The sequence below is a fragment of the Hylobates moloch genome, unplaced genomic scaffold, assembly GCF_009828535.3.
Source record: "Hylobates moloch isolate HMO894 unplaced genomic scaffold, HMol_V3 SCAFFOLD_17, whole genome shotgun sequence".
Classification (NCBI taxonomy): domain Eukaryota; kingdom Metazoa; phylum Chordata; class Mammalia; order Primates; family Hylobatidae; genus Hylobates; species Hylobates moloch.
In genome coordinates, this window is record NW_026652292.1 from 82487932 (window position 1) to 82511752 (window position 23821).

Genomic DNA, 23821 nt, shown 5'->3' on the forward strand with positions numbered 1-23821 from the left:
TGCAGGGGCCTCCCTCCACACCCACACCTAGGTGAGCACTCAATTAGCCAGGGCTGCAGGCTCACCAGGTCGGCACCAGAGTCAGAGCCACCAGCACGCATGCCTGGCTGTTCATGGTTTTTATGTGAAAACTTCCCCATCTCTACTAAAAATACAAAAAATTAGCCGGGCGTGGTGGCGGGCACCTGTAGGCCCAGCTACTCAGGAGGCTGAAGCAGAAGAATGGCGTGAACCTGGGAGGCGGAGCTTGCAGTGAGCCGAGTTCGCGCCACTGCCCTCCAGCGTGGGTGACAGAGACTCTGTCTCAAAAAACAAAAAGAGTCCATTTGGACTTTGGTGTGTGTACCTGAGGCCAGGACCATGTAGCCAGCCCGAGGTGGCCGCGGCAGACTGGGCAGGCCTGAGCCTCCTCCAGCCACTGGCTGTCCCTGCCCCTCAGCAGGGTGGCCTGAGCCTGGGGTAGGCAGGGACCAAGTGGCCAGCTCTGAGGGGAAGGGAGGGTGCCTGCAGGTCGGCTCAGCCTCCGGCCAGAGCTGGGAAACCTTTGCTTCATCAAGACCAGAGCGGCTTCAGGGTTTAAATTGGAAGGAAACTTTTATTTAGTCATCTTTTCAAAGCAATCTAGTTTTAAAAAAAAGTTGAAGACAAGACAGAAAAAAGAACATGACACCTAAGAGAAGCAGACAAGACGGACGGACGGGGGCAGCGGGGCGGGGACAGCGGCTCGGGGGAGGTCAGATCTTCTCCATCTTGGAGATGAGGTCGTCGCAGATCCTCGTCAGCTCCTCGTTCTCTTTAGTCTGGAGGAGGAAGATGAGTTGCGGGGCTTCTCCCTGCTTGGAGGGAGCGGCAGGCCCAAGGGCCTTCTAGAAGGTGCTGCCAGACGGCCCGTGAGCTGGGCTTCCCGCACCCACCTTCTGCTCCACTGTCTTCTCCAGTGACTGGATCCGCATCTGCTCCTTCCTCAGGCTGGCCTGGAGGGCCAACGCTTCCGCCTGGGCCTTGCTCCGGACCTGAGCGATCTCCTCGTTTGCCCTGGAGGGTAGGGGCAGGGCAGAGGCTGAGCTGGGGCCCAGGTGCTCAGACTCTCCCTCCAGGGTGGGGCCTCGCCCAGCACTCACAGCTGCAGCTTCTCTTCCGCATGGGCCTTCAGGGCTTGGTACCTCTGGCCTTCCTGGGTGATCCTCGCCAGGTAATCCTCCACGCACTTCTTCAGTGACTCTTCGTTCTAGGAAGAGGCAGGCATTAGCTGTGGGCACCACGCCGTCTGCCGGAGAGCACCCAGGCTTGGTGTCTGGGGACCTGCAGATCCTCAAAGCTGTCTGGGGCATCAGTTGTGAGGCAGTACCTCCCGTTTTCCTTTTGGAAAAAGCCCCTTCACACAAGTTCCCAGCTCACCCCCTCTGGAGGTTCAAGACAGCCCTGGCTCTCTACCCTCAGAGATGCCGGGCCTGAACCCGGTGCCCTCACGGCTGAGCCCCCTCCTGCCACACCTGCAGCCTCTGCTGGCACCAAGTGCTGCTGGAAAGTGGGATGCACCTGGGACCACTGACAGCCCAGCCCGTCTCCCTCTGGAGCTGAGCCCTGTGCTTTGGGGACAGGCAGGGGAGGCTGGCAGGAGCCACATGGTTACCCAGACACACCTGCTCCCCACAGCTCTGGGACTTCCGCTCAGTGACTGAGAAGCCCCAACTGAGGGGTTCCTGGGCCCCTGAGTGGCCTCTGCTTGGGAAGGCTCAGCCCACCTGCCCTCTTCCTGCAGTGCCCCCAGCGGCCTCACAGCCCAGCCATCCCCACTCCTCTGTCGCAGCCCTGTATCCCAGGAGCACCCTCAGCACTGCAGCCTCTCCCTGACCCCCCACCCAGCATGCAGCCCACGATGTCCTGCGGAGGTCACGCCTCCCTTAAACCCACAGCCCTGTGTTTCTCTGCTGTGGAAAATTCCCAACAGCGTCTGTCCAGGAGGCGGCAGCTGGAAGCTCTCACGTGTGCACAGGTCAAGCCTCCTGCCACAGCGGCGTCTCTCCCTCTGGCTCTCGGGGCTGCCGTCCACACGCTGGCTCCCAACTCACCCTCTGCTTCCCTCATCTGACCTGTACCCTTTGAATTGTTAACTTTGTTAACTGTACCTGTTAGAAATTTCCATTTGGTTTTTTTCTAATTTTTGTGGTTTTTTTTCTTTTGAGACGGAGTCTCGCTGTCGCCCAGGCTGGAGTGCAGTGGCGTGATCTCGGCTCACTGCAAGCTCCGCCTCCCGGATTCAAGCGATTCTCCTGCCTCAGCCTCCCGAGTAGCTGGGATTACAGGCGCCTGCCACCACGCCCGGCTAATTTTTGTATTTTTAGTGGAGACGGGGTTTCACCATGTTGGTCAGGCTGGTCTCAAACTCCTGATCTCGTGATCCACCCGCCTCGGCCTCCCAAAGTGCTGGGATTACAGGCATAAGCAGGCCTACTTTTTCTGTATTTTTTGTTTTTTGAGACAGAGTCTCGCTCTGTCGCCCAGGCTGGAGTGCAATGGTGCGATATCAGCTCACTGCAACCTCTGTCTCCCAGGTTCAAATGATTTTCCTGTCTCAGTTTCCCAAGTAGCTGGGACTATAGGTGCACACCACTATGCCCAACTAATTATTTTTTTGAGATGGAGTCTCACTCTGTCGCCCAGGCTGGAATGCAGTGGCACGATCTTGGCTCACTGCAACCTCTGCTTCCTGGGCTCAAGCGATTCTCCTGCCTCAGCCTCCTGAGTAGCTGGGACTACAGGCGAATGCCCAGCTAATTTTTGTATTTTTAGTAAAGATGGGGTTTCACCATATTGGTCAGGCTGGTCTTGAACTCCTGACCTCATGATCCACCCACCATGGCCTCCCAAAGTGCTGGGATTACAGGTGTGAGCCACGATGCCAGGCCCAATTTTTGTATTTTTAGTAGAGACAGGGTTTCACCATATTGATCAGGCTGGTCTCGAACTCCTGACCTCAGGTGATACACCTGCCTTGGCCTCCCAAAGTGCTGGGAATATAGGCATGAGCCATCTTGCCTGGCCCAATTTTTGTATTTTTAGGAGACGGAGTTTCACCATGTTAGCCAGGCTAGTCTCGAACTCCTGACCTCAAGTGATCTGCCCGTCTCGGTCTCCCAAAGGGGATTCTTTTCTAGTTTCAAGGTCTCTACTGAAGCAATACTCTTCTGAACACGGAAGGCAATTACTTTAAAGTCTGCACTGGGTCCTCCCAGATGGGATTAGATGGCAAAGAAGCCTCCATGAGAAAGTGCGGAGGCAGCCAGTGGGAGCTGAGGCACAGGCCTGCCCGGGGAGAGGCGAGGCCAAGGCAGCTGCTCACACCACAGCCCAACCTGAGGTAAGGTCAGCAAAGCCGCTGTGTCCTCAAGCCAGCAGCACCGTGTGAAGAGTCCTGCCTCTCCAAGCGTCTGTGCTGGGCCAGACTGCTGTACTCTGCTGCCGGTGGGCACTCTGCTGCCACAGGGCCCTTCCCATCTGCTCCCTGCAGATCTGAGGCACCACCTGCTGGTGCCATCTCCATCTGGGGCTCCTGTGGGTCTAACAAGTTGTTTTTTTTTTTTTTTAATTTTAGAGATGGGGGTCTTGGTCTATTGCCCAGGCTGGAGTGCAGTGATACAATCGTGGCTCACTGCAGCCTCAACCTCCCAGGCTCAAACGATCCTCCCTCCTCAGCCTCCCAAGTAGCTGGGGCCACAGGCGTACATCACCATGCCTCACTCTAATAACGCGTCTGATTTTCACTCATGTTTCCTGTCCTTTCACACTTGGTTATTCTGTGCCAGACACTAATTTAAAACTCTGCAGCAGCAATTTAAAGCGTAAGATACCTTCTTCCCTAGAGTATTCAGGCTTGCTTCTCTTAGGCAGCTGGGCCCCAGCCACTGACACCCACCTGACTTCAGGACTCAGATGAGGTGTGGCTCAGCCAGGCCCTGCAAGGGCCGCTGTTCCAGTTTAGTCTGGCTCCCAGGGGACCCATCTGGTGTCCCCAACCCCCTTGCACCAACAGTAACAGCCCCTCTTCTGGCTGCACCTGCAGGTCCAGCTCCTCTACAGGAGGCGTTGAGCGCCTCCACTCCAACACTGCTGGGGTGGGCAGAACCCTTTGGTGGCCTCGCAGGAACCTTCCAGGCCTGCTCCAGACAGATGGATGGCCCAGACATCCCTCCTTCCAGCAAGCGTGTGGGCCTTGCCCAGCACAGAAAGCGGGGGGAGCTCAGAGTCCTGTGGCCAGGAGGACACCAGGGTGGCCTTGCACAGCCGTGACCACCTTTCTGTGGGCCTCCCGCCTTGGATACTGCATGCCCTGGGTCCCCAACCCTGGAGACCCAAGCGCTCGGACAGCCCAGGCTTGATGCCCTTTCCGAGGTGCCCCAGGCCCCGGTGCGCCAGCGCTGTCTCAAATCTCACAGATGTTTGATCATAGCCGAGTCTTTCACACAATAGCAGACGGCTCAATGGCCTCCCCGCTCACTCTGCCTCCTGCCACCCTCAGCTGCCTCGCAAACCAGCTATGCTGTGACTCCTGCACCCCGTCTCATTCACAGGTCATGCCATGCCCCCATGGCAAGGGGAGGCTTGGCCAAGGACCAAGGTGCAAAGACAGCAGCTTGTAGCCCTGCTGGCTTGGACCATGAGTCCATCAACCTCCGAGGTGAGGACGCCAGGGTGGCGGAGACATACCTTGCAGTAGCCCTCAATCACCTCCTTCTGTTTCTCGAAACGCTTGAAGAGATCAGAAAAGGACTTCTCCATGGAGTTCAGATCTGTAGTAAGTTGGTCTTTTTCTTTTAGAACTTTCTGGATTTCAGCTTTGGCAAGTTCCTTCTGTTTCTGAACTTCCTCTTGAGAAAAGAAAAGCAAACGTTCAGGATGAAGAGAAAACAGAAACGCTGGACGCCAGAGGCAGCCCAAGGGATGAGGCGAGGGACTCGAGCACCAGGAGGAGAGGCGGACAGTGGGTGTGAGCCTCGGAGGGTGATGAGCCCCTCCACCCGGGATCTTCTAGGCCGGAGGCAAGGCCCAGGAAGCAGCTGTTTCCTCCACATCAGATCTGCAGGGAACTGGAGCCTGAGCCAGGGCCCAGCAACAGAGGCCCCTGAAGAGGCGGCGCCCAACATCCCAGAGCCCAGGGTGAGGCCTGGGAGCCGGTATGGCGAGCTCCAGGCTGTGGGTCATGCTTCGTGGTGGTCCTGGAGGGACTGCAAGGGCCAGGCAGTCACCTGTCCCCGGCTGACACTCAGCCTAAGACAGATCCCCACAGTAGCACCTCCAGGAGCCCAAGCTTTTGGGAGGCCAGGTGAGGCCTGGTGTTCCTGTCCTGCCAGACACCTACAGAGGCTGCTGCTAGACATAGCCACATGGTGAGGGCAGGGTGGAGTGGGGAGGCCACGGCGGGACAGGCTCTGCTCCCACCACAGCCCCACTGCTAGCTCAGCATCTGCACAACTTTGGGGCCTGACAAGCACTGGCTCCGTGGGAGCCACCAGCGTCACTACCACCAGCTTCCCCGTAACTTGCCTCAGTGGTTCCACGGCTGGGCCCATGTTGAAGGGACTCGTGCGTTAGGAAAAGGGGCCTCAGGAGGGTAGGGTGCAGGGCAGGGCCAGGGTGGGGCATAGGCAGCCCCTCATGGAGGCACGTGGCCTCGGTGGCCCAGGCACTCACCCATGGCCTGGTACACAACCTCTTCGAACCTGTCCATGATCTTCCTGTGGGAGAACACACACACAGCCATGGCCTCGGGTGCCCAGCGGTCCCAGGCCAGGTGGGGATGGGGACAGGGACAGGGATGGCGAAGGGGATGGGGCCGGGGTGGGGGGGACAGGGGGCAGGGCCTCCTTACCCCAGCTCCAGGTTCTTCCCGTGGAGCTCCTCACACCTGCTCCTCAGCTCCCGGTTCTCCTCCTGTGTCGCCTTGACCTGCTCGAGCCACACCCAAGTCGGCAGGCAGGCGGGCCAGACTGACCCTCCCAGGACCTCCCCACAGGATGGGGCCAGCCCACACCCGAGGTCCCTGGAGCGACGTCCCAGAGGCACAGTTCCACGTGGGGCTTCCGGTGGGACCCTGGGAACCCTGTCGAGGCCAAGGCCACCCGCTCCACGCGCACTTGACTGCCGGGGGCAGGAGGCATGAGACTGCTGGCTGTGCTCCTGGGCGGAACCAGCAGGCCCCCAACAGGTGTGTGTCCCTGCAGCCGCCCCCACAGCCCAGTGGCAGATACTAGGGGTCCTAAGTGTTCAATATAGTGAACCCCAAGTTTCTCTTCAAAGAATCAGTATGTCAATATGTTCAGATCTTTTTTTTTTTTTTTTGAGACAAGAGTCTCACTCTGTCACCCAGGCTGGAGTGCAGTGGCGTGATCTCCGCTTGCTGCAAGCTCCACCTCCCAGGTTCAAACCATTCTCTTGCCTCAGCCTCCCTAGTAGCTGGGACTACAGGCGCCCACCACCACGCCCGGCTAATTTTTTGTATTTTTAGTAGAGACGGGGTTTCACCGTGTTAGCCAGGATGGTCTCGATCTTCTGACCTCGTGATCTGCCCGTCTCGGCCTCCCAAAGTGCTGGGATTACAGGCGTGAGCCATTGTGCCTGGCCAGATCTCTTCTTCTTTGATTCTCCATTTTTAAATTCCTGGTTCTCTTCGCCCTCTTGCTTCTAGTTTCAGTAAACAATTTTCCCACCAGTCCTAATCAGTAGTTCACATCTGTTCCCCGGTCACCTGCTGTGTCCTGACTCATCCCAGTCACCTGCTCTGACCTGTCACCTTGCGTTACCTGTTCCTAACCGTCCTTCCCGTCAAACTACTCACCCCGCCACTCTGGCTCTTACCCCGCCCTCTTTAAAATAGCCAATCGGAATTGGCTTAGACTGTGCGGTCCAACCCTAGCCAACAGGGGAACACAGCAGTAGGGCTACCTGCATCAGGAATAAGAACCCCTTCCCCTTCCTTGTTCAAGTGTGCTCTCGCCATTGTTCCATCTGCGAGGGGCACCCTTTCTGCAGAAAGTAAAAACTGCCTTGCTGAGAAAATTAATGTTCAAGCGCTATTTCTTTGTGGCACCAGAGAACAAGCATTTTGCATTTCTAACATAAATTACATGCAGGGGCCACCTGCCCCCGGAGTCCAGGCCTGCAGAGGAGGGGGCCGGCCACGCTGTGGTCCCCAGGCCTGCTATTGCGTTACTTGCACGGGCTCCGACACAGGGAAGGGGGTTGTTGGGGTACTGGGTCAGGGCCACATCGCAGGTCTCTGAGATGACACCTGGGGCCACTGCGAGCAACACTGGTGTGAACGTTGGGGCTTGAACCCAGCCCTGCCAGCCGGCCTCTGGAGCCACCCTGTCCGCACCTCCCTGGGGACTATCTGGCAACGGTAGCTCACAGTGGTGCCTGCAGACACCCAGCCCCTTTGCGTGCCTACAGGTCTCTTAGGGACAATTTAGGCCCAGAGTTAGAACAGGCTGAAGCCTGGCATGTACAGTGAGGATGGAGGGAGTGGACCCTCAGATGTGGGGCGGGTGAAGATGGAGCTTCCTAACCTGCCAGGAGATGCGTCTGGACTTGTGGGAGGGCGGAAGGAAAGGGGCAACACTCGGGCTCACAGCAGCGAGAACCACACTGCTGCAGGGCCACCAGAGGTGAACGTCGCACCCAGGCCGGACAGTCCCGGGGAGGCTGCCGGTGGGCAGCTGACTGCGGGGACACTGGGTGCAAGGCTGGACCCTCAGCAACCTGGGCAGCAGTGACAGGCCAGGGGCCGGCAGCTCTCTGCAATTCCACCCCGACCAGCAGGGGCAAGGATGGCAGGTATGGCTGGTCAGGCCGTTGGACCCCACCCACACCCACGGTTGGCCAAGCCCCAGAGCGGCCTGCAGGTTGTGTGGAATAGCTACCACCTGCGTCCTTACCGCTGCATCCAGGTCCTTCTGGCTGTACTGGAGCAGGTCCACTATAGGTCCGGTGGACAGGGGTGGGCCCCCAGGCGCGGGGACACCTGGGGGTGGGCCTGGCACCTGCGGGAGATGGGGATGAACCAGGAGCCCATTTTGCCCTTGCCGCCTCTTACCTCTGACCTGGCGTGAGGGAGGAAGGGCCCACGCAGGCCAAGAGCCTCAGACAGGGTGTGAGGGACCCGAGACAGCGCGGTGGCCCCGTGCCCCCCATAGAGCCAAAGGCTTCAGATCCCCAGGAATAGAAAATACAGGCCCTTAAAACAACTCGTTCCCTCAGACCACACACAAGACAGTTCAAGAGGGACTCAAGGACTTACAGGAATGTCCAGCGCTCCCAAGAAATCAAACTCCACAAGCTTGGCTTCCCGCGGACGTCCTGAGGGAGGCTCATTTGCACCGTGCATGCTGCCACCAAGCAGAGGCAGCCTCAGTCACTCAGGCCCTCCCAGTGTTGAGTAGGACACAGAGGACCGTATGGACAAGTTAACTGGGCTCTTTGCTTTTTAGTTTAAAACCACTCAAGTCAGGGTAGTGGTAGAAAACGCAGACCCACATCCAGCAGGCCTGGGATCTCTGCTGCCCCGTGCCCCCTTCCCTCACCTGCCCGTCCCACGTGGCTGCTTGTCCTTCTGGAGAACACGGCGATGCTTCGTTACCCACTGCAGGCTGAGCGGAGCTGGAGCTGCCTCATTGGGGGGCTGCTCACAGCTCAGAGGCTTTTTTTTTTTCTTTTTTTGAGACAGGGTCTCACTCTGTCCCCCAGGCTGGAGTGCAGTGGCATGATCTCAGCTCACTGCAACCTCTGCCTCCCAGGCTCAAGCGACTCTCCTGCCTCAGCATCCCAAGTAGGTGGGATTACAGGTGCCTGCCACCTTGCCCGGCTAATTTTTGTATTTTTAGTAGAGATGGGGGGTTCACTATGTTGGCCAGGCTGGTCTCAAAGTCCTGACCTCAGGCAACCCACCTGCCTCGGCCTCCCAAAGAGCTAGGATTACAGGCATGAGCCACCGCGCCCGGCCATGTGTCAGGATTTGAAGGCCACACACCTCTGTCACACTACTCAGTTCTGCCCTTGTAGTGTGAAAGTTGCCACAATTTGCAAAGGAACGGGCATGGCTCTGTGACAATAAAACTTTACACAAACAGGCAGTGGCCAAGTCTGGCCCACAGGTGATAGTTTGCTGACCTCTGTTTGTTTGTTTTTTTTTTTTTGGAGATGGAGTCTCGCTCTGTCGCCCAGGCTGGAGTGCAGTGGCGCAATCTCGGCTCACTGCAACCTCCGCCTCCTGGGTTCAAGCAATTCTCCTGCCTCAACTTCCCAAGTAGCCGAGACTACAGGCACATGCCACCATGCCTGGCTAATTTTTGTATTTTAGTAGAGACGGGGTTTCAACATGTTGCCCAGGCTGGTGGCAAACTCCTGAGCTGAGGCAATCCACCTCGGCCTCCCAAAGTGCTGGGATTACAGGCGTGAGCCACCACGCCTGGCCTGCTGACCTCTGTTTTAGAGGAACTACTTTTACAAGATTTAAGTTTAGATCTTTAATCCACCTAGAATGGTGGCTGTAACCAGCAAGGCAGCACCCCTGCCGTTGCTCCTGCCAGCCACACAAGGCTGCTCTGGGCTTGCTGCCCTGCCCACCCCTAGCCACAACTCATTTCCAGTTCTGATCATCTCCCCTCTGGTCTAGAAGCCTCTGTGCAGACAGCACACCTAGGAACAGCCTCCAGTCTTCCCACACTCAAGGCTTCATGCGTGAGAGAGGGCTGGCGCGCATACCTGCTGGTCTCAGTGGCCACTGGCATTGGTCTACGAGGACTGTCCCTCAGGAGGGGGTCGAACTTGAGGTATAAGGACTGCTTCCTCAAGGCCGACTCCTTAAACTGGGGACAAGAGGGCAAGTGATCAGGTCTGACTGCCATCCCCAACACACACAGGGGGGCTAAGGGCCAGGGAGGTCACACACACACACTCCCACCTCCGGTCACCCACAACCCTGCCCGACACACTGCCATTCCCAGCAGCACAGCGTGTCAGAGTTTCATCCTGGGCTAAGCGCCAGGTAGAGAGCCCTACAGCCCTGCCACAGGATGCCACTTAGAGGAGGTGCTGCAGAAGGGGCCCTGGATTCACAGCCCGCCACGATGCCTGGGCCTGTGTGCAGCTGGGGGGACGTGGGCATGAACGGACGCTCCGGGGGAAGACCTGCTGGGGCTCTCGGACACCCTGCGGGTGAGGCTTCGCGGAAGTGCCCGGTACCCACCGAGGAAGTTCCAAACTGCTCCAGGTAGTCCACCTCCGCGCCCGTGCCTAGAACTGAGAGGGAGTGAGTCACGCCGCCGCCAGCGCCCCTCACCAGGGCCCTAAGGGCAGCGGGCTGGTGTCTCCCTCAGCACTCAGTGAGGCGGGGTCACTCCAGCCAGCAGTATTTCCCCCCTTGGAGGTGTTGGTGTTCGGGGCCTGACTGCTCTCTGTGGCAGGCGCCTCCTGGGCACCGAAGGGTGCTGAGCAGCACCCCCAGCCTCCACCCACTCCCTGCCAGCAGCACCCCCAGGTGTGACAACCACAAACATCTGGGGGAAGACGAGGGCAAAACTGCTCTGGTTGAGAACTATTAGTCTTTAAAATTACCCTAGACAAGTCTTTTAATTTTTGATAATACAATTTTTGGTTAAAACTAAGGGTGGAGGCTGAGGCGAGCAGATCACTTGAGCCCAGGAGTTCAACAGGGCAAAACCTTGTCTCTACAAAAAATACAAAAATTAGCTAGGCGCGGTGGTGCACGCCTATTACAGGGAGGCTGAGGCAGGAGAATCGCTTGAACCTGGGAGGCAGAGGTTGCAACAAGCTGAGATCATGCCACCGTACTCCAGTCTGGGTGACAGAGCAAGACTCCGTCTCAGAAAAAAAAACAAACCAAACCAGTACTTTAAGACAGGGTCTTGATCTGGCTGCCATCCAGGCTGAGGCATCTCTAGTTTTGTCCCTCTCTTCATGCCTAGTAGTATTTGCTCATTCTCTCCTTTTCTCAATTAAGCTAAAAAACTGTTGCCAATTATTTAGTCTAGCAAAAACTTATAGGTCCTTCTCTGCTATGGCCTTGTCAGTTTTCTTTTCTTTTTTTTTTTTTTTTTTGAGACGGTCTTGCTCTGTTGCTCAGGTGGAGTGTGGTGGTGCAATCTTGGCTCACTGCAACCTCCACCCCCTGGGTTCAAGCAATTCTCCTGCCTCAGCCTCCTGAGTAGCTGGGATTACAGGCATGTGCCAACACACCCAACTGATTTTTGTATTTTTAGTAGAGACAAGGTTTCACCACGTTGGCCACGCTGGTCTCAAACTCTTGATCCCAGGTGATCCGCCCTCCTCGGCCTCCCACAGTGCTGGGATTACAGGTGAGCCACTGCGCCCGGGCTTGTTGTCAATTTTCATTTCTGCCTTTTTTTTCTTTCCTTCAGATAGGGTCTCGCTGTTGCCCAGACTGGAGTGCAGTGGTGCAATCACGGCTCACTGCAGCCTTACCTCCTGGCTCAAGCGAGCCTCCCACCTCAGCTTCCCGAGCAGCTGGGACTATATGTATACATCATCACGCCCAGGTAATAAAAAAATTTTTTTTTGGGTAGAGATGAGGTCTCACCATGTTGCCCAGGTTAGTCTCAAACTACAGGGCTCAAACAATCCTCCTGCCTCGGCCTCACAAAATGCTGAGATTACAAGTGTGGGCCCCTGTGCCTGGCCAAAAGCCAATACTTTGAAACATCATCTGATAAGGGACTTAATTTTTTATTTTTATTTTTTCCTTTCCTTCACTTCTTGAATGAAAGGGATTTACCTCTTAAAACTCAGTAATAAAAACGTAAATGGCTCAATGGGCAAGGGATCTCAACAGACACTTTCCCAAAGAAGATATCCAACGAGCACACAAAAAGACGCTCGTTCATCAGCCACCCGGGAACTGAAAATCAAAACCACAACCGGATCCGCTTCCCACCCACTGGAAGTCTAGGATCAACAAGACAGACAAGCAGTGCTGGCGAGGATGTGGAGAAACCGGAGCTCTCTTACAACTGCCAGTGGGAATGTGAAACGCTGCAGCCACTCTGGAAGGCCACCTGGTAGCTAAAAGGTGAGCAGTTACCGTGACCAGCGACTCCACTCCTAGGTATGTATCCAGGAGAAATGGAAGTAAACCTCCACGTAGAACTTACATCTGAACATTCGTGGCACTACTCCTGACAGCTAAAAAGCAGAAACCGGCAAATCCACGAATGAATGGATAAGATGAGGTGAAGCCAAGCCGCCAACGCAAGGACAGGAGCACCCACACCTGCTCCAGCATGGCCGGGACTCGGAAACACACCTCCCCAAGGGAGATGCCGGACACAGAAGGCCACGCTGTGTGATTCCAGGGATCCTGCGTGAGGGTGACAGGCCCATCCCAGCTGAGCCGATATCCCCACGTGGTGGTGGCCCACAACTATCCTGTCAGCGACAAACCCTACGTGCCACTCCTGTCTGCTGCGTGCCTGGGTTTTCAGTTCTCTAAACTGAGATCTTACCCAGCTGGCTCTGTGTCCTTTAAAACAACTCAGCCATCAGTTCCTACCAAATGTCCCACCTTCCAATCTTAAGGACAAACCATATTTAACTGCAGCCTGGTGTCTAAGGTTCAGGCTTCACATTTCATTATCAAGCGGTTCTGGGACGGGTGTGGGGGCTCAAGCCTGCAATCCCAGCACTTTGGGAGGCCGAGCAGGTGGATCACTTGAGCTCAGGAGTTTGAGACGAGCCTGGCCAACATGGTGAAACCCCGTCGCCACTAAAAGTACAAAAATTAGCTGGACGTGGTGGTACATGCTTGCAATCCCAGCTACTCGGGAGGCCGAGCAGGAGAATCTCTTGAACCTGGGAAGTGGAGGTTGCATTGAACCGAGATTGTGCCACTGCATTCCAGGCTGGGTGACAGGGCGAGACTATCTCAAAAAAAAAAAAAAAAAAAAAAAAAAAAAAAAGGGTTGTTTCAAGCAGTATTTCTGATGATCGAGTGTCCAGTTGTTGACTCTGCATTTGTTTCTCATTCGTGCAGTGCCTTGTTCATCTCTTCTGCCCATTTTCCTGAGTCTACAATTTCCATTTCTAGAAGTCTTTCATGTTAAAGGTATCAGCCCCATTCTCCTAACAGTGCCTGAGTTTTGACAAACCAGAAGTTTGTGCATGAGTCATTCAAAGTCAAGGGACCCAACTGCCTGCGGAATGACCACCTGCTGATGACGCAGGTGTCTTGAGCTGCCCAAGTGCTCACGGGATCCCCTCCAGGCAGACTGTGCGTGATGTCTGTGCCAGGCAACGTACCCTCAGCGGGGTCTCTGAAGCTCTCTTCTTTCAGTTCCAAGGCAGGTTGCCCCTGCTGTTGGGTGGGCACTGGCTCACTGCCTGGACAGCTTGTGGGAAGCGAGGTGCTGGCAGTGTTCAAGGCTCTCTCCTGGAGGAAAGGGCAGAGTCACCCTGTGCAGTGCAGTTAAGGTACTTGGGGTGTGGCTTTGCCTCCCCACAACCTTGTTGAAGTAGACTTGGGGGAGAGGGAGCGGGACCATCCCACCCCATCACCCAAGGTTGCTGGCGGCTTGCACTGCTTGCTATTCTTCTACACAACCAGGCCAGGAGCACAGGTACCCATACAGGCACCCCTTACCTTGCTCTCTGCTCTTGGGGTCTCGGCTGCCAACTGCACCACAGGCGTGTCCTCCGCTGAGGCTGAATGCAGCTGCCTGGGGAGACAGAGTCCACAGAGGCCCATGCCCCCCACCCCACAACCCCGGCGCCCCCTGCTCCAGCACTGAGCTGCCATTGCCTTTCCCTGCACTGCTGTGCCGGCCACGTGAACACTCAGGTAGAGCGTGCCAGGCATGGGGCTGCCCCAAGCGACCTGGCCACAAAGCTGCCTCACCAACCTCACCCAGCAGGAAAACACACGCCTTGCCTGCCAGCTCTGGGAGAAGCAGGCCGGGAGCTCTGAAGTCAGCACAGTGCAGCCAAAGAGAATCACAAGGATGAGTACCTCCCTTTTACTGTGAAACTGACAAAAGGCTTCAGGTGTGGAGGCTGGGGCAGGTGTGGGCAGCAAGCCACCCAGGTGCCAAGGCAAGACACCAAGGGCACGAGCTGGCACGAGCTGTTCCAGTATAATAAAAAATACATAGAATAAGAATAGTTATACTAGAAATAGATTATAGATATGATTATATATGAACATAATTAATCATTAGTTTGTAGCATTACTCTTCTAATATTATAATAATCTTTGTTCTACAATTATAACCTAGGAAAGGCTGGGCGCAGTGGCTCACGCCTGTAATCCCAGCACTTTGGGAGGCAGAGGCGGTCGGATCATGAGGTCAGGAGATCTAGACCATCCTGGCTAACACGGTGAAACCCCGTCTCTGCTAAAAAATACAAAAAAAATTAGCCGGGTGTGGTGGTGGGTGCCTGTAGTCCCAGCTACTCGGGAGGCTGAGGCAGGAGAATGGTGTGAACCCGGGAGGCAGAACTTGCAGTGAGGCGAGATCACGCCACTGTGCTCCAGCCTGGGTGACAGAGCGAGACTCCGTCTCAAAAAACAAACAAACAAACAAAAAACCCTAGGAAAAACCAGGCCATACAGATAGGAGCTGAAAGCACACGGTGAGAAAGTGACCGGAAGGGAAGAGTGTGAGCCCTCTGTCACGCCTGGACAGGGTCACTAGAGGGCTCCCTGGTCTAGTGGTGGCGCCAGTGCCTGGGAAGGCACCCGTTAATTAGACTGGAAAGGGAGTCCTCCTTTCCCTGGGGGAGTTAGAGAAGACTCTGCTCCACCACCTTTTATGGAAGGCCTGACATCAGTCAGGCCCACCTGCAGTTATCCGGAGGCCTGACCATCTATCTCCCTGTGATGCTGTGCTTCAGCGGTCACGCTCCTGTTTCACTTTCATGTTCTGCTCTGTACACCTGGCTCCGCCTTCTAGATAGCAGTAGCAGAATTAGTGAAAGTACTAAAGTCTTTGAAATACATAGAAAAAATAATGGTGTAAGCTGTCCTCTCTCTCCGCCTCGGCTGCCAAACCAGGAAGGGCCTGGTGGACACGTGACTTGCATGACCTTACCTATCACTGGAGATGGCTCACACTCCTTACCCTGTCCCCTTGCCTTGTCTCCAATAATTAACAGCGCAGCCAGGCATTCGGGGCCATTACCTGTCTCCGTGCCTTGGTGGTAGTGGTTCCCCGGGCCCAGCTGTCTTTTCTTCTATCTTTTTCTTGTGTCTTTATTTCTACAATCTCTCGTCTATGCACACGAGGAGAAAAAACCCACAGACCCAGTAGGGCTGACCCTACAGGCAGGACAATCTCCCACTGAACCACTCTAGGGGATGCAGCCCAAGAGCTTTCAGCCAGGAGGCAGCAGACCCACGGCCAAGACCCCAGCAAGCAGCGGACGCCACTCGGGCACTAACAGGCTTTGCCTGGCTTTTGGAGTTACACACCTGAGTCAACTTCACCTGAGGAGGAACGTGACTGGGACACAGGGTCCTGCCCAGGGTTGGTTGGCTTCTGGCCTGAGCCCGCCCTTGTTGGATCCCTCCTTAGGCCGGGAGCACTAAAGAGATGCGTGGCGGCCAAGGCGAGGCCAAGCACCCTCAGCTGGGATCCACCTGAGCCCTGCTTTTGCCCAGAGGCCCCTCCTCAGGGGCAACCTACCCAGCCTCAAAGGAGTATCTGATGACACTTCTGGCCTCGGGTCTTGGACCACATACACTGCAGGGCAGCTGCCCCACACCACGCTCCCCACCCCATCCTCACACTTACTGGCTCAGACAGGGGCCTGGCTCCTCCGTGGCAGGCCCAGCGCTCAGCTGTTCAGCCGCTGGCTGGCCCAGCCTGGTCTCAGGGCTTTCTGGGGGCTGGGCCTCTCTGCAACCAGACTTGGTGTCACCTCCGAACGGGTTGAAGTTTGGGTCATCCATTTTGTCCCAGTCGAGGTGGTAAGAGCCCCGAGAAGCCGGCATGGGGGTGTCCTCCCCCGCTCCGCTCCTATCGCCCTCCTCCACCTCCCGCGGGGCCTTTTGCTGCCTTACTGCTGCTCTCCTCGAGGGAGGCTTGAGGCCAGATCTCTCTCCCAGTCTTCTTGGTGGGGGTACCCTTTTGCTGGTGGCGCCATCAGAGAAATCAAATTCTAGTTTTATGGGTCCGCTCCTCGAGGAGCTGGCCATTTGGCCCGCAGCCACTTCTTCCTGAGGACTCAGGGTCATGGCCCTGCCAGCCACCAGGTGGCTGGTCGGGGCTGTGCTCTCAGGAGCAGAGGTGTGTGCATAGGTAAGGGTCTGAGTGCCATCTGCTGGCATGGGGGTGCCCATACCCGCAGGGCTGGCCAGGGCCTCGCCAGGCAGACCCTGCAGGGGTGCTCCTCCGCAGGCTTCCTCAGGGATCGCACCAGGAGGCGAAGTGGCCACTGCTGTGGGAGCACAAACCCCACCATGCCGGCATTCTCCCTCGGCTCCATGCGGAGTCTCTGCTTTGTGCTGGGACTCTGTCCTGGAAGGGTCTTCTAGTGTCTCAGAGGTGGGTGTCATTCTTCTGTCTAAGGAATAGGAACTAACGTTTTCCTCCGAGGCTTGCTCAGAGCTGCCAGACGCTTTTCCTGGAGACGCCATTTGGTTCTCAGAACTTCCTGGGCTCTGGGAAGAGCTCGAGTAGTCCAGGTCAGCCAGGGCGCCTGGGCCAGGCTCGCTGGAGCTGCCACTCCCAAAGGCTGGGCTTGCATCCCCCAGGAGGTCGGTGTCAGCCTCCACTGGTTTCTGTAGAGTTCCATGAGTAGCTTCGGCATCCACTTCCTCGATGAGCTGTTGGCTTTTAAAACAGACTTAGTCAACATGAAGCAATGAGTACCTGTGAGGTTAGGGGCCTCAGCACTCATTCTCAACGTAGGTTTAACTCTCTCACACCAGAAGCAGGGCTGAGTCACCCCTGGCACAGCTTCCCGTTCTCCACCCCCCACCTCAGTTCCTCAATGTGGTTCCTTCCTGTCCTCCCAGGGACCAGCTCCCTGTGGAACGGCTGGACACAACCACGTGACTTCCTCGCTGACCCCACACTCCTGCTTCTTGGGGGTGGCTATGCATGGGGTTCCAAGTTACAGGGGTGCCTCTGGGCTGCTTGCCTGTTTAATTGTGCTCATCATGCGCTTTGCCAGGTGCTGGACCCAGACTCCTCCAGCAGCCTCTGCCACCCAAACAGCACTTGTCATCATGCACAAGGTCTGCACCCAGGCCCACAGCACGGACACAGCACAGGCTGCTGCCTGGGGGGTCAGACGTGGGACACCACACCCAAATGACTCAAGCTGATGCCAGAGAAAGAAGCTTGGAGGCATCTCTCCCACCTGGTAGGCTGGGCTCCTCAATTTCCCACCGCTTCCTTTATTTTTATGTTTTATTTTTTTTGAGACGGATTTTTGCTCTGTTGCCAAGGCTGGAGTGTAATGGCATGAACCTCTGCCTCCAGGGTTCAAGTGATTCTCCTGCTTCAGCCTCTCAAGTAGCTGGGATTACAGGTGCCTGCCACCATGTCCTGCTAATTTTGTTTTGTATTTTTAGTAGACAGGTTTTCACCATGTTGGCCAGGCTGGTCTCAAACTCCTGACCTTAGGTGATCCACCCGCTTCAGCCTCCCAAAGTGCGAAGATTACAGGCAGGAGCCACCGCACCCGGCATCCACCACTTCCTGTAAAAAATCCATTTGAGCACCTGCCCACCAGCATACAGTGACCCCACCTTACTCCCCGATAGACGAGGCTGGCTGCCACCCTCTCAGCTGTCCCCTGCCTATGCTCCAGGGCCTGGCCCCAGTCCTCTGTGTGACCTCCAGCCTGCTGTGGGCCTGTAAGTCATATAATCATTATTTCCACCTGTGTTTCTCCTAATCACCAAAGGGTGTGCACCACTTAATGACCCTGAATTCTAACATTAAGGGACCTGGCAGCATTCCGATAACACTTTAGTCTGCGTGAACACATCAGCTACAAGCAAAACAAGAAAGCTCAGTCAACACTGTCCTCTGCCTTCAACCCCACCAGAGGACATGCCCGCAGATCAGCGCTGGGGACTTGCAGGCCCCGGGACAGCCAGCAGGGGGCGTGGTAAACAAAGGTTTTCTGCACGAATCTGCTTTCCCCTTCAAGTCAGGGACTGGCAGTGCTGTGGCCAGGGACAGTCAAAGCCTTCACTGAAGGGCAAGGCTGAGGTGCAGGATGCCACCTTCAGGCACAGAAGGGCCTGAGTGGCCTCTGCAACTCCTCCCTGGGATGTGGCCACACTGGCCCAGCACCTGCCTGCTACAGTGGAGTGCCATGGGTGCAGAGAACACCTTCCCAGGGACCCACCATCCCTGGGGCACTCGCTGCACGCAGTGGCTGCTCTTGGTCTCATCCCACTGACGTGGGAGCACCACAGCGACCACCACCTGGGCCTCAGCAGAGTTCCAGAAAGGAGATGACAGCCACCAGTCCAAGCCACAAGCTCAGAGTCACTCTGGCTGGAGCCCCTCAGGGCCAACCTCTCAAGCCCCTCCTAGCTCCTCTACACCCTCTGCCCTATGGAGGCTGCTGGGTGACCCTGGAGGCATAGGGGAGAGGCAGGGGATCTGTGGCTCTGGGACAGATCACACCCAAGGCAGCTGGGAGGCGACTTCTCTGCTGCTGGGTCTCCCTTCCTTCTTGGGGTCATTGTGAACCAATGTTTGATTCATTCTTACTTCGTTTGACCAAATTTCAAAAGGGGCAAAAAACAAAGTTGAAAAGTAGCAAGCAGACATGGGAAGAACTGCAAATTCAGGCTGGAGGGGTAGAGGGGAGACGGAGCCAGGGCCCAGAGAAGGATGTGGGAAATGCTGTCTGTACTTACTGGTGACATTTTATCTCAGGGGGTGAGAAGCATCAGTGGTATTCTGTTCCTTATGCTTTTCTCTGCACATCTAAAATCTGCTTAAAAGTTTTGGGCCAGCCGGGCGTGGTGGCTCATGCCTGTAATCCCAGCACTTTGGGAGGCCGAGGCCGGCAGATCACCTGAGGTCGGGAGTTCGAGACCAGCCTGACCAACACGGATAAACCCCGTCTTTACTAAAAATACAAAAAATTAGCCGGGCATGGTGGCGCATGCCTGTAATCCCAGATACTCGGGAGGCTGAGGCAGGAGAATCATTTGAACCTGGGAGGTGGAGGTTGTGGTGAGCTAAGATCGCACCATTGCACTCCAGCCTGAGAACAAGAATGAAACTCTGTCTAGAAAAAAAAAAAAAAAAAAAAAAAAAATTGGTGGGGCATGGTGGCTCACAGCTGTAGTCCCAGCTACTAAGGAGGCCAAGGTGGAGGACTGCTTGAGCCCAGGAGGTTGAGGCTGCAGTGAGCTGTGATGGCACCATGGCACTCCAGCCTGGGTGACAGAGCGAGACCCTGTCTCAAAACAACAGCAACAACAGTTACATCAGCAAAAACCAGCAGAAAATCATGCCTCTGGGGTCCCTTCCCACCCTGGATGCAGATGAGGTATTCCTGGCTGCCCAGACAGATTAGTTCAGCTGCAGAGTAAAGAGCTGCCTCCAGGATCCTCCCCCCCTTTTTTTTTTTTTTTTTGAGTTGGAGTCTTGCTCTGTCGCCCAGGCTAGAGTACAGTGGCGTGATCTCGGCTCACTGCATCCTCCACCTCCTGGGTTCAAGCGATTCTCCTGCCTCAGCCTCCCGAGTAGATGGGATTATAGGCGCCTGCCACCGCGCCCGGCTAATTTTTGTATTTTTTAGTAGAGATGGGGTTTCACCATCTTGGCCAGGCTGGTCTCGAACTCCTGACCTCATGATCCACCCACCTTGGCCTCCCAAAGTACTGGGATTACAGGCATGAGCCACCGCGCCTGGCCTGGATCCTCCCTTTCTAGGCAAAGACAGACACCGCCTCACCATTCACTTGCAGTTAAGCACCAGGTTGGCCAGCAGACTGCCAAGCCTAACCCAACACCCAGCGCCTGGCAGATCCCGCCGACCATGCACACACTGAGTGGTAGATCACACAACATGGTTTCTTTGCCTACAAGTCTGTCTACTCTTTCTAAGTCCTAAGGTGGGCGGAATTCAAGATAAATGAAACTGCGGATCGTCCTTCCTGGAGATGGGGCCAAGACATTTCAACAAATTAGAGGAGCAAAGATTGAGGCCAGTTGGTCGGCAAAGGCACAGCAAAAATGTGAAGTGTGGGCTGGGCGCGGTGGCTCACGCCTGTAATCCCAGCACTTTGGAAGGCTGAGGCAGGTGGATCACCTGAGGTCAGGAGTTTGAGACCAGCCTGGCCAACATGGAGAAACCCCATCTCTACTAAAAATACAAAAATTAGCCAGGTGTTGGTGGGCGTCTGTAATCCCACCTACTGGGGAGGCTGGGGTGGGAGAATTGCTTGAACATGAGAGGCGGAGGTTGCAGTGAGCAGAGATCGTGCCACAGCACCCCAGCCTGGGCAACAAGAGCAAAACTCCATCTCAAAAAAATAAAAAGCGGGCCGGGCGCAGTGGCTCACGCCTGTAATCCCAGCACTTTGGGAGGCTGAGGCGGGTGGATCACAAGGTCAGGAGATCGAGACCATCCTGGCTAACATGGTGAAACCCTGTCTCTACTAGAAATACAAAAAATTAGCCGGGTGTGGTGGTGGGCGCCTGTAGCCCCAGCTACTCGGGAGGCTGAGGCAGGAGAATGGTGTGAACCTGGGAGGCGGAGTTTGCAGTGAGCCGAGATCGAGCCACTGCACTCTAGCCTGGGTGACAGAGCCAGACTCTGTCTCAACAAAAAACAAACAAACAAACAAAAAAACAAAAAACTGAAGTATGAAGTTATCCAAGTATCTCATGATCGATTTTTCTGTTAGTGAACTGGCCACATGCTGCATACACTCAGTGCAGATTTCAGGAGAAACCCAGCCAAGGCCGGCCGGGCATGGTGGCTCACACCTGTAATCCCAGCACTTTGTGAGGCCGAGGCGGGCAGATCATGAGGTCAGGAGGAGATCGAGACCATCCTGGCTAACACGGTGAAGCCCCGTCTTTACTAAAAATACAAAAAAATTAGCCAGGCGTGATGGCAGGCGCCTGTAGTCCCAGCTACGCGGAAGGCTGAGGCAGGAGAATGACATGAACCCGGGGGGCGGAGCTTGCAGCGAGCCGACATCGCGCCACTGCACTCCAGCCTGGGCGACAGAGCGAGACTCCATCTCAAAAAAAAAAATCCAGTCAAGGCCTGACAGAACAGGACAGCACATTCCTGCAAGAGCCATCGGACAGAGAGGGTGAAGCTCCAGCACGTCCAGCAGCACCAACACTTACTTCTCTTTCTGTGTCCAGACCGGGTGAGAGTTTTCCAGTCCAAGGGTGTCATCCTGAGTGAAAGGAGCCTCAAGTTTGCTGGCCATGCTAGGACTTAGAATCCTGTGCGTCTGTGGGTCCCGCAGAGGTATCTGAAAAGTCACCTGTTGCGGAGTGAGGAGGAGAGCACCTATTCATTAGTTCAAGCTGTTACAGCCACACCAGCAGCTCAGAGGTCACCAAGAAAGCAGGCCCTAGGGCAACCTGGCCGGCCACACACTGTACAGGTCACACTTACCTTCATAGCTTTGGCCAGGTTCTTGGGTGGCACATTTTCTTTCTGTGACACACGAAGAACAGACGATCTTCCGGTAACTTCCGGTGGCGAAAACAGGAAGTCGCAATTTTCCGTATTTTTTTCACTGCTGACATTTTTGTCATTTAAGACCTGCAGACTCATTCTGGAAAAGCAGAACATGTTTGTGTCAGTGTGAGGGCAACACTACCACGTTGTCCAGACATAGATGTGACAGCTGCCACAGGGGGCACGACCACTTCCTGCACAGGTGTGCTCATCGCTCTGGAGCTCATACCTCCCACACATGTCCTGTGCTAAGTGGGGCAGAGAAAGCCTCAGATTGAGTCCCCATCTTGCTTCAGAGACTCACTCTCCAGCCTGGCAGGGGGACATGGGCAGCACTGCTGCTTCCTGGGACCAAGAGCTAAAGGGCCTTCAAGCTGAGATGGTGAGAAAAAAAACCAAGCCTGCATAATCTCTACTGCTGTATTCCTACATCAGGCAGAAGTCAAGACACAGAAAAGCCCTGGCCTATAAGAAACCCAGAAGAGCCAGAGGAAACCCCGGTCTCCCCACAGGCCTCCGCGTGTGACGTGAGGCAGGACCGGACAGTAGAGGGCAGAAAAGCAGGACAGCGGCTCTGGTCTGCTCTCTCCCACCGGGCCAAGATCAGGCTGAGAGGGTGAAGGCCCAGAGGAGGAGCTGGGAGACGTAGCGCAAACAAGGGAAGGCCAGAGCTGAGCAGCAGGTGCCAAGGAACTTCCACATCAGGGCCTCCAGTCAGTCCCAGGTTCTAGGGCCGCCCAGGTCCTCATGCCGGTCACCCACACGCTTGCCACCCTTTCTGTCTACAGCGTTCCCAGTCTAGGGAATGACGTAGGCAGAAAGGCTGCCAGAAAGAACCGAGTGTCGACCTCGGCAGGAACCCCACGGGCACCTGGTGGTTGGGGGGAGACCTGGAGAGGCTTTGATTTGAATAAGAGCAAAGTTGGGGAGGGTCCTGGAGAAGAGGGAGGGGGCAGCCCAGGCAGGTCGGTGCTGCAGCTTGAGAAGCCCACTGTGGTGCTGTGTGTGGGTGGGGAGGTTAAGAGCAGGAGGGAAGCAGGGAAACCACAGGCTTCTGGAGCCCAAGGAGTAGAGGCCAGATCAGACCCGGGCCTGGCCACTGGCACATATGGGACTTACGGACGACGCTTAGGTTTTTGGCCCGAATAACTGGGTACAGGGCAGGGGAAGGGGTGCTGGATCGCTAGGGGACCCGCAAGCCTGGAACTCAGGGAGAAAGTGACTCGGAGGAAGCCTTCTGGCGGCGTGGAGGAGCTCGAGAGAGCAGCAGACCCAGCCTTGGTCAGAAGAGGCCTTTACTGACTATGGAGGCCCGGGAGGGGCTCTGGGCAGAGAAGGGACCGGCCCCAGGCTGGTGCTTTGGTGCTATTCTGGTGCACAAGAGGGATGCGGTGCGGGGGAAGGTGGAGCGACGCGGCAGGTGCGGGGAAGCGGTCGGGGCCCAGGCGTCCGCCGCAGGTGGCCTAGATGGAGTTGGCCCCAGGACGGAGGCCGGAAGGGACCAAAGAACAACAAGAAGGTCCGCGAGCTGGGAGCCAACAAAGAGCCAAGGTGGGCGGCCGAGAGACAGGAGAAGGTCGAGGAGAGCAAAGCACCTCGGGGCGCCCGCTCCGCCGTCGGTCTTGGCCCAGCTCTAGCCGCCCCTGGCCACCGTCCAGGGGGCTCAGCCCGGCGGTCGGTCTAGGGCGCGGTACGGGCTCTGGCGGCGGCCCCAGGAGGAGCCGTGGGGGACGCTTCCCGGGAAAAGCGGCGGCCGGGGTGGGAGGGCGAGGGCCGAGGGCGGGGCGGGGCGGCCTCGCGCCCCCAGGACCCCAGCGTCCCCGCGCCGTGTAGCCGCTCTCCTACCTGCCCGCCCACCAGTTGCCGGGCTCTGAGCCCGCGCCGCCGCCGCCAGGAAGGAGGGGTCCGCGTCTGCTCCGCGCCCGGGGCCAAGCCTGGCTGCTACCGCCGCCGCGCTTCTAGCCCTTGATGGCCGCCGGCGCGCCGGAGTTTCAAACGCCGACGGTTGCCTTCGCGCGGCCAATCAGCGCGCGGCCGGGGGCGGGACCGCAGGAGCGCGGGCGTCCAATGGGAAGCTGTGCCTCGCCGGCCCCGCCCCCTCGTGCGCCGA

General features: G+C 56.4%; 1 protein-coding gene across 2 annotated transcripts; it reads right to left on the reverse strand.

Moving 5' to 3' along the window:
- Positions 1 to 575: 575 nt before the first annotated feature.
- Positions 576 to 23682, reverse strand: TACC3 (transforming acidic coiled-coil containing protein 3). Of its 2 annotated transcripts, none has more exons than XM_032136165.2 (16): positions 23557 to 23682; positions 21646 to 21808; positions 21369 to 21511; positions 15819 to 16859; positions 13670 to 13745; positions 13330 to 13459; positions 10244 to 10296; positions 9760 to 9863; positions 8297 to 8384; positions 7935 to 8039; positions 5870 to 5946; positions 5692 to 5735; positions 4708 to 4868; positions 1122 to 1228; positions 915 to 1035; positions 576 to 800 (listed from the first exon to the last, which is right to left on the reverse strand). In XM_032136165.2, exons 2-16 carry the CDS (start codon positions 21805 to 21807, stop codon positions 735 to 737), a joined length of 2478 nt encoding a protein of 825 aa, XP_031992056.1. In that variant the 5' UTR covers position 21808; positions 23557 to 23682; the 3' UTR covers positions 576 to 734. The 2 variants fall into 2 exon arrangements, with proteins under 2 accessions (XP_031992056.1, XP_058286054.1); XM_058430071.1 differs by lacking the exon at positions 23557 to 23682 and adding an exon at positions 23307 to 23459.
- Between the last annotated feature and the right edge of the window lie 139 nt (positions 23683 to 23821).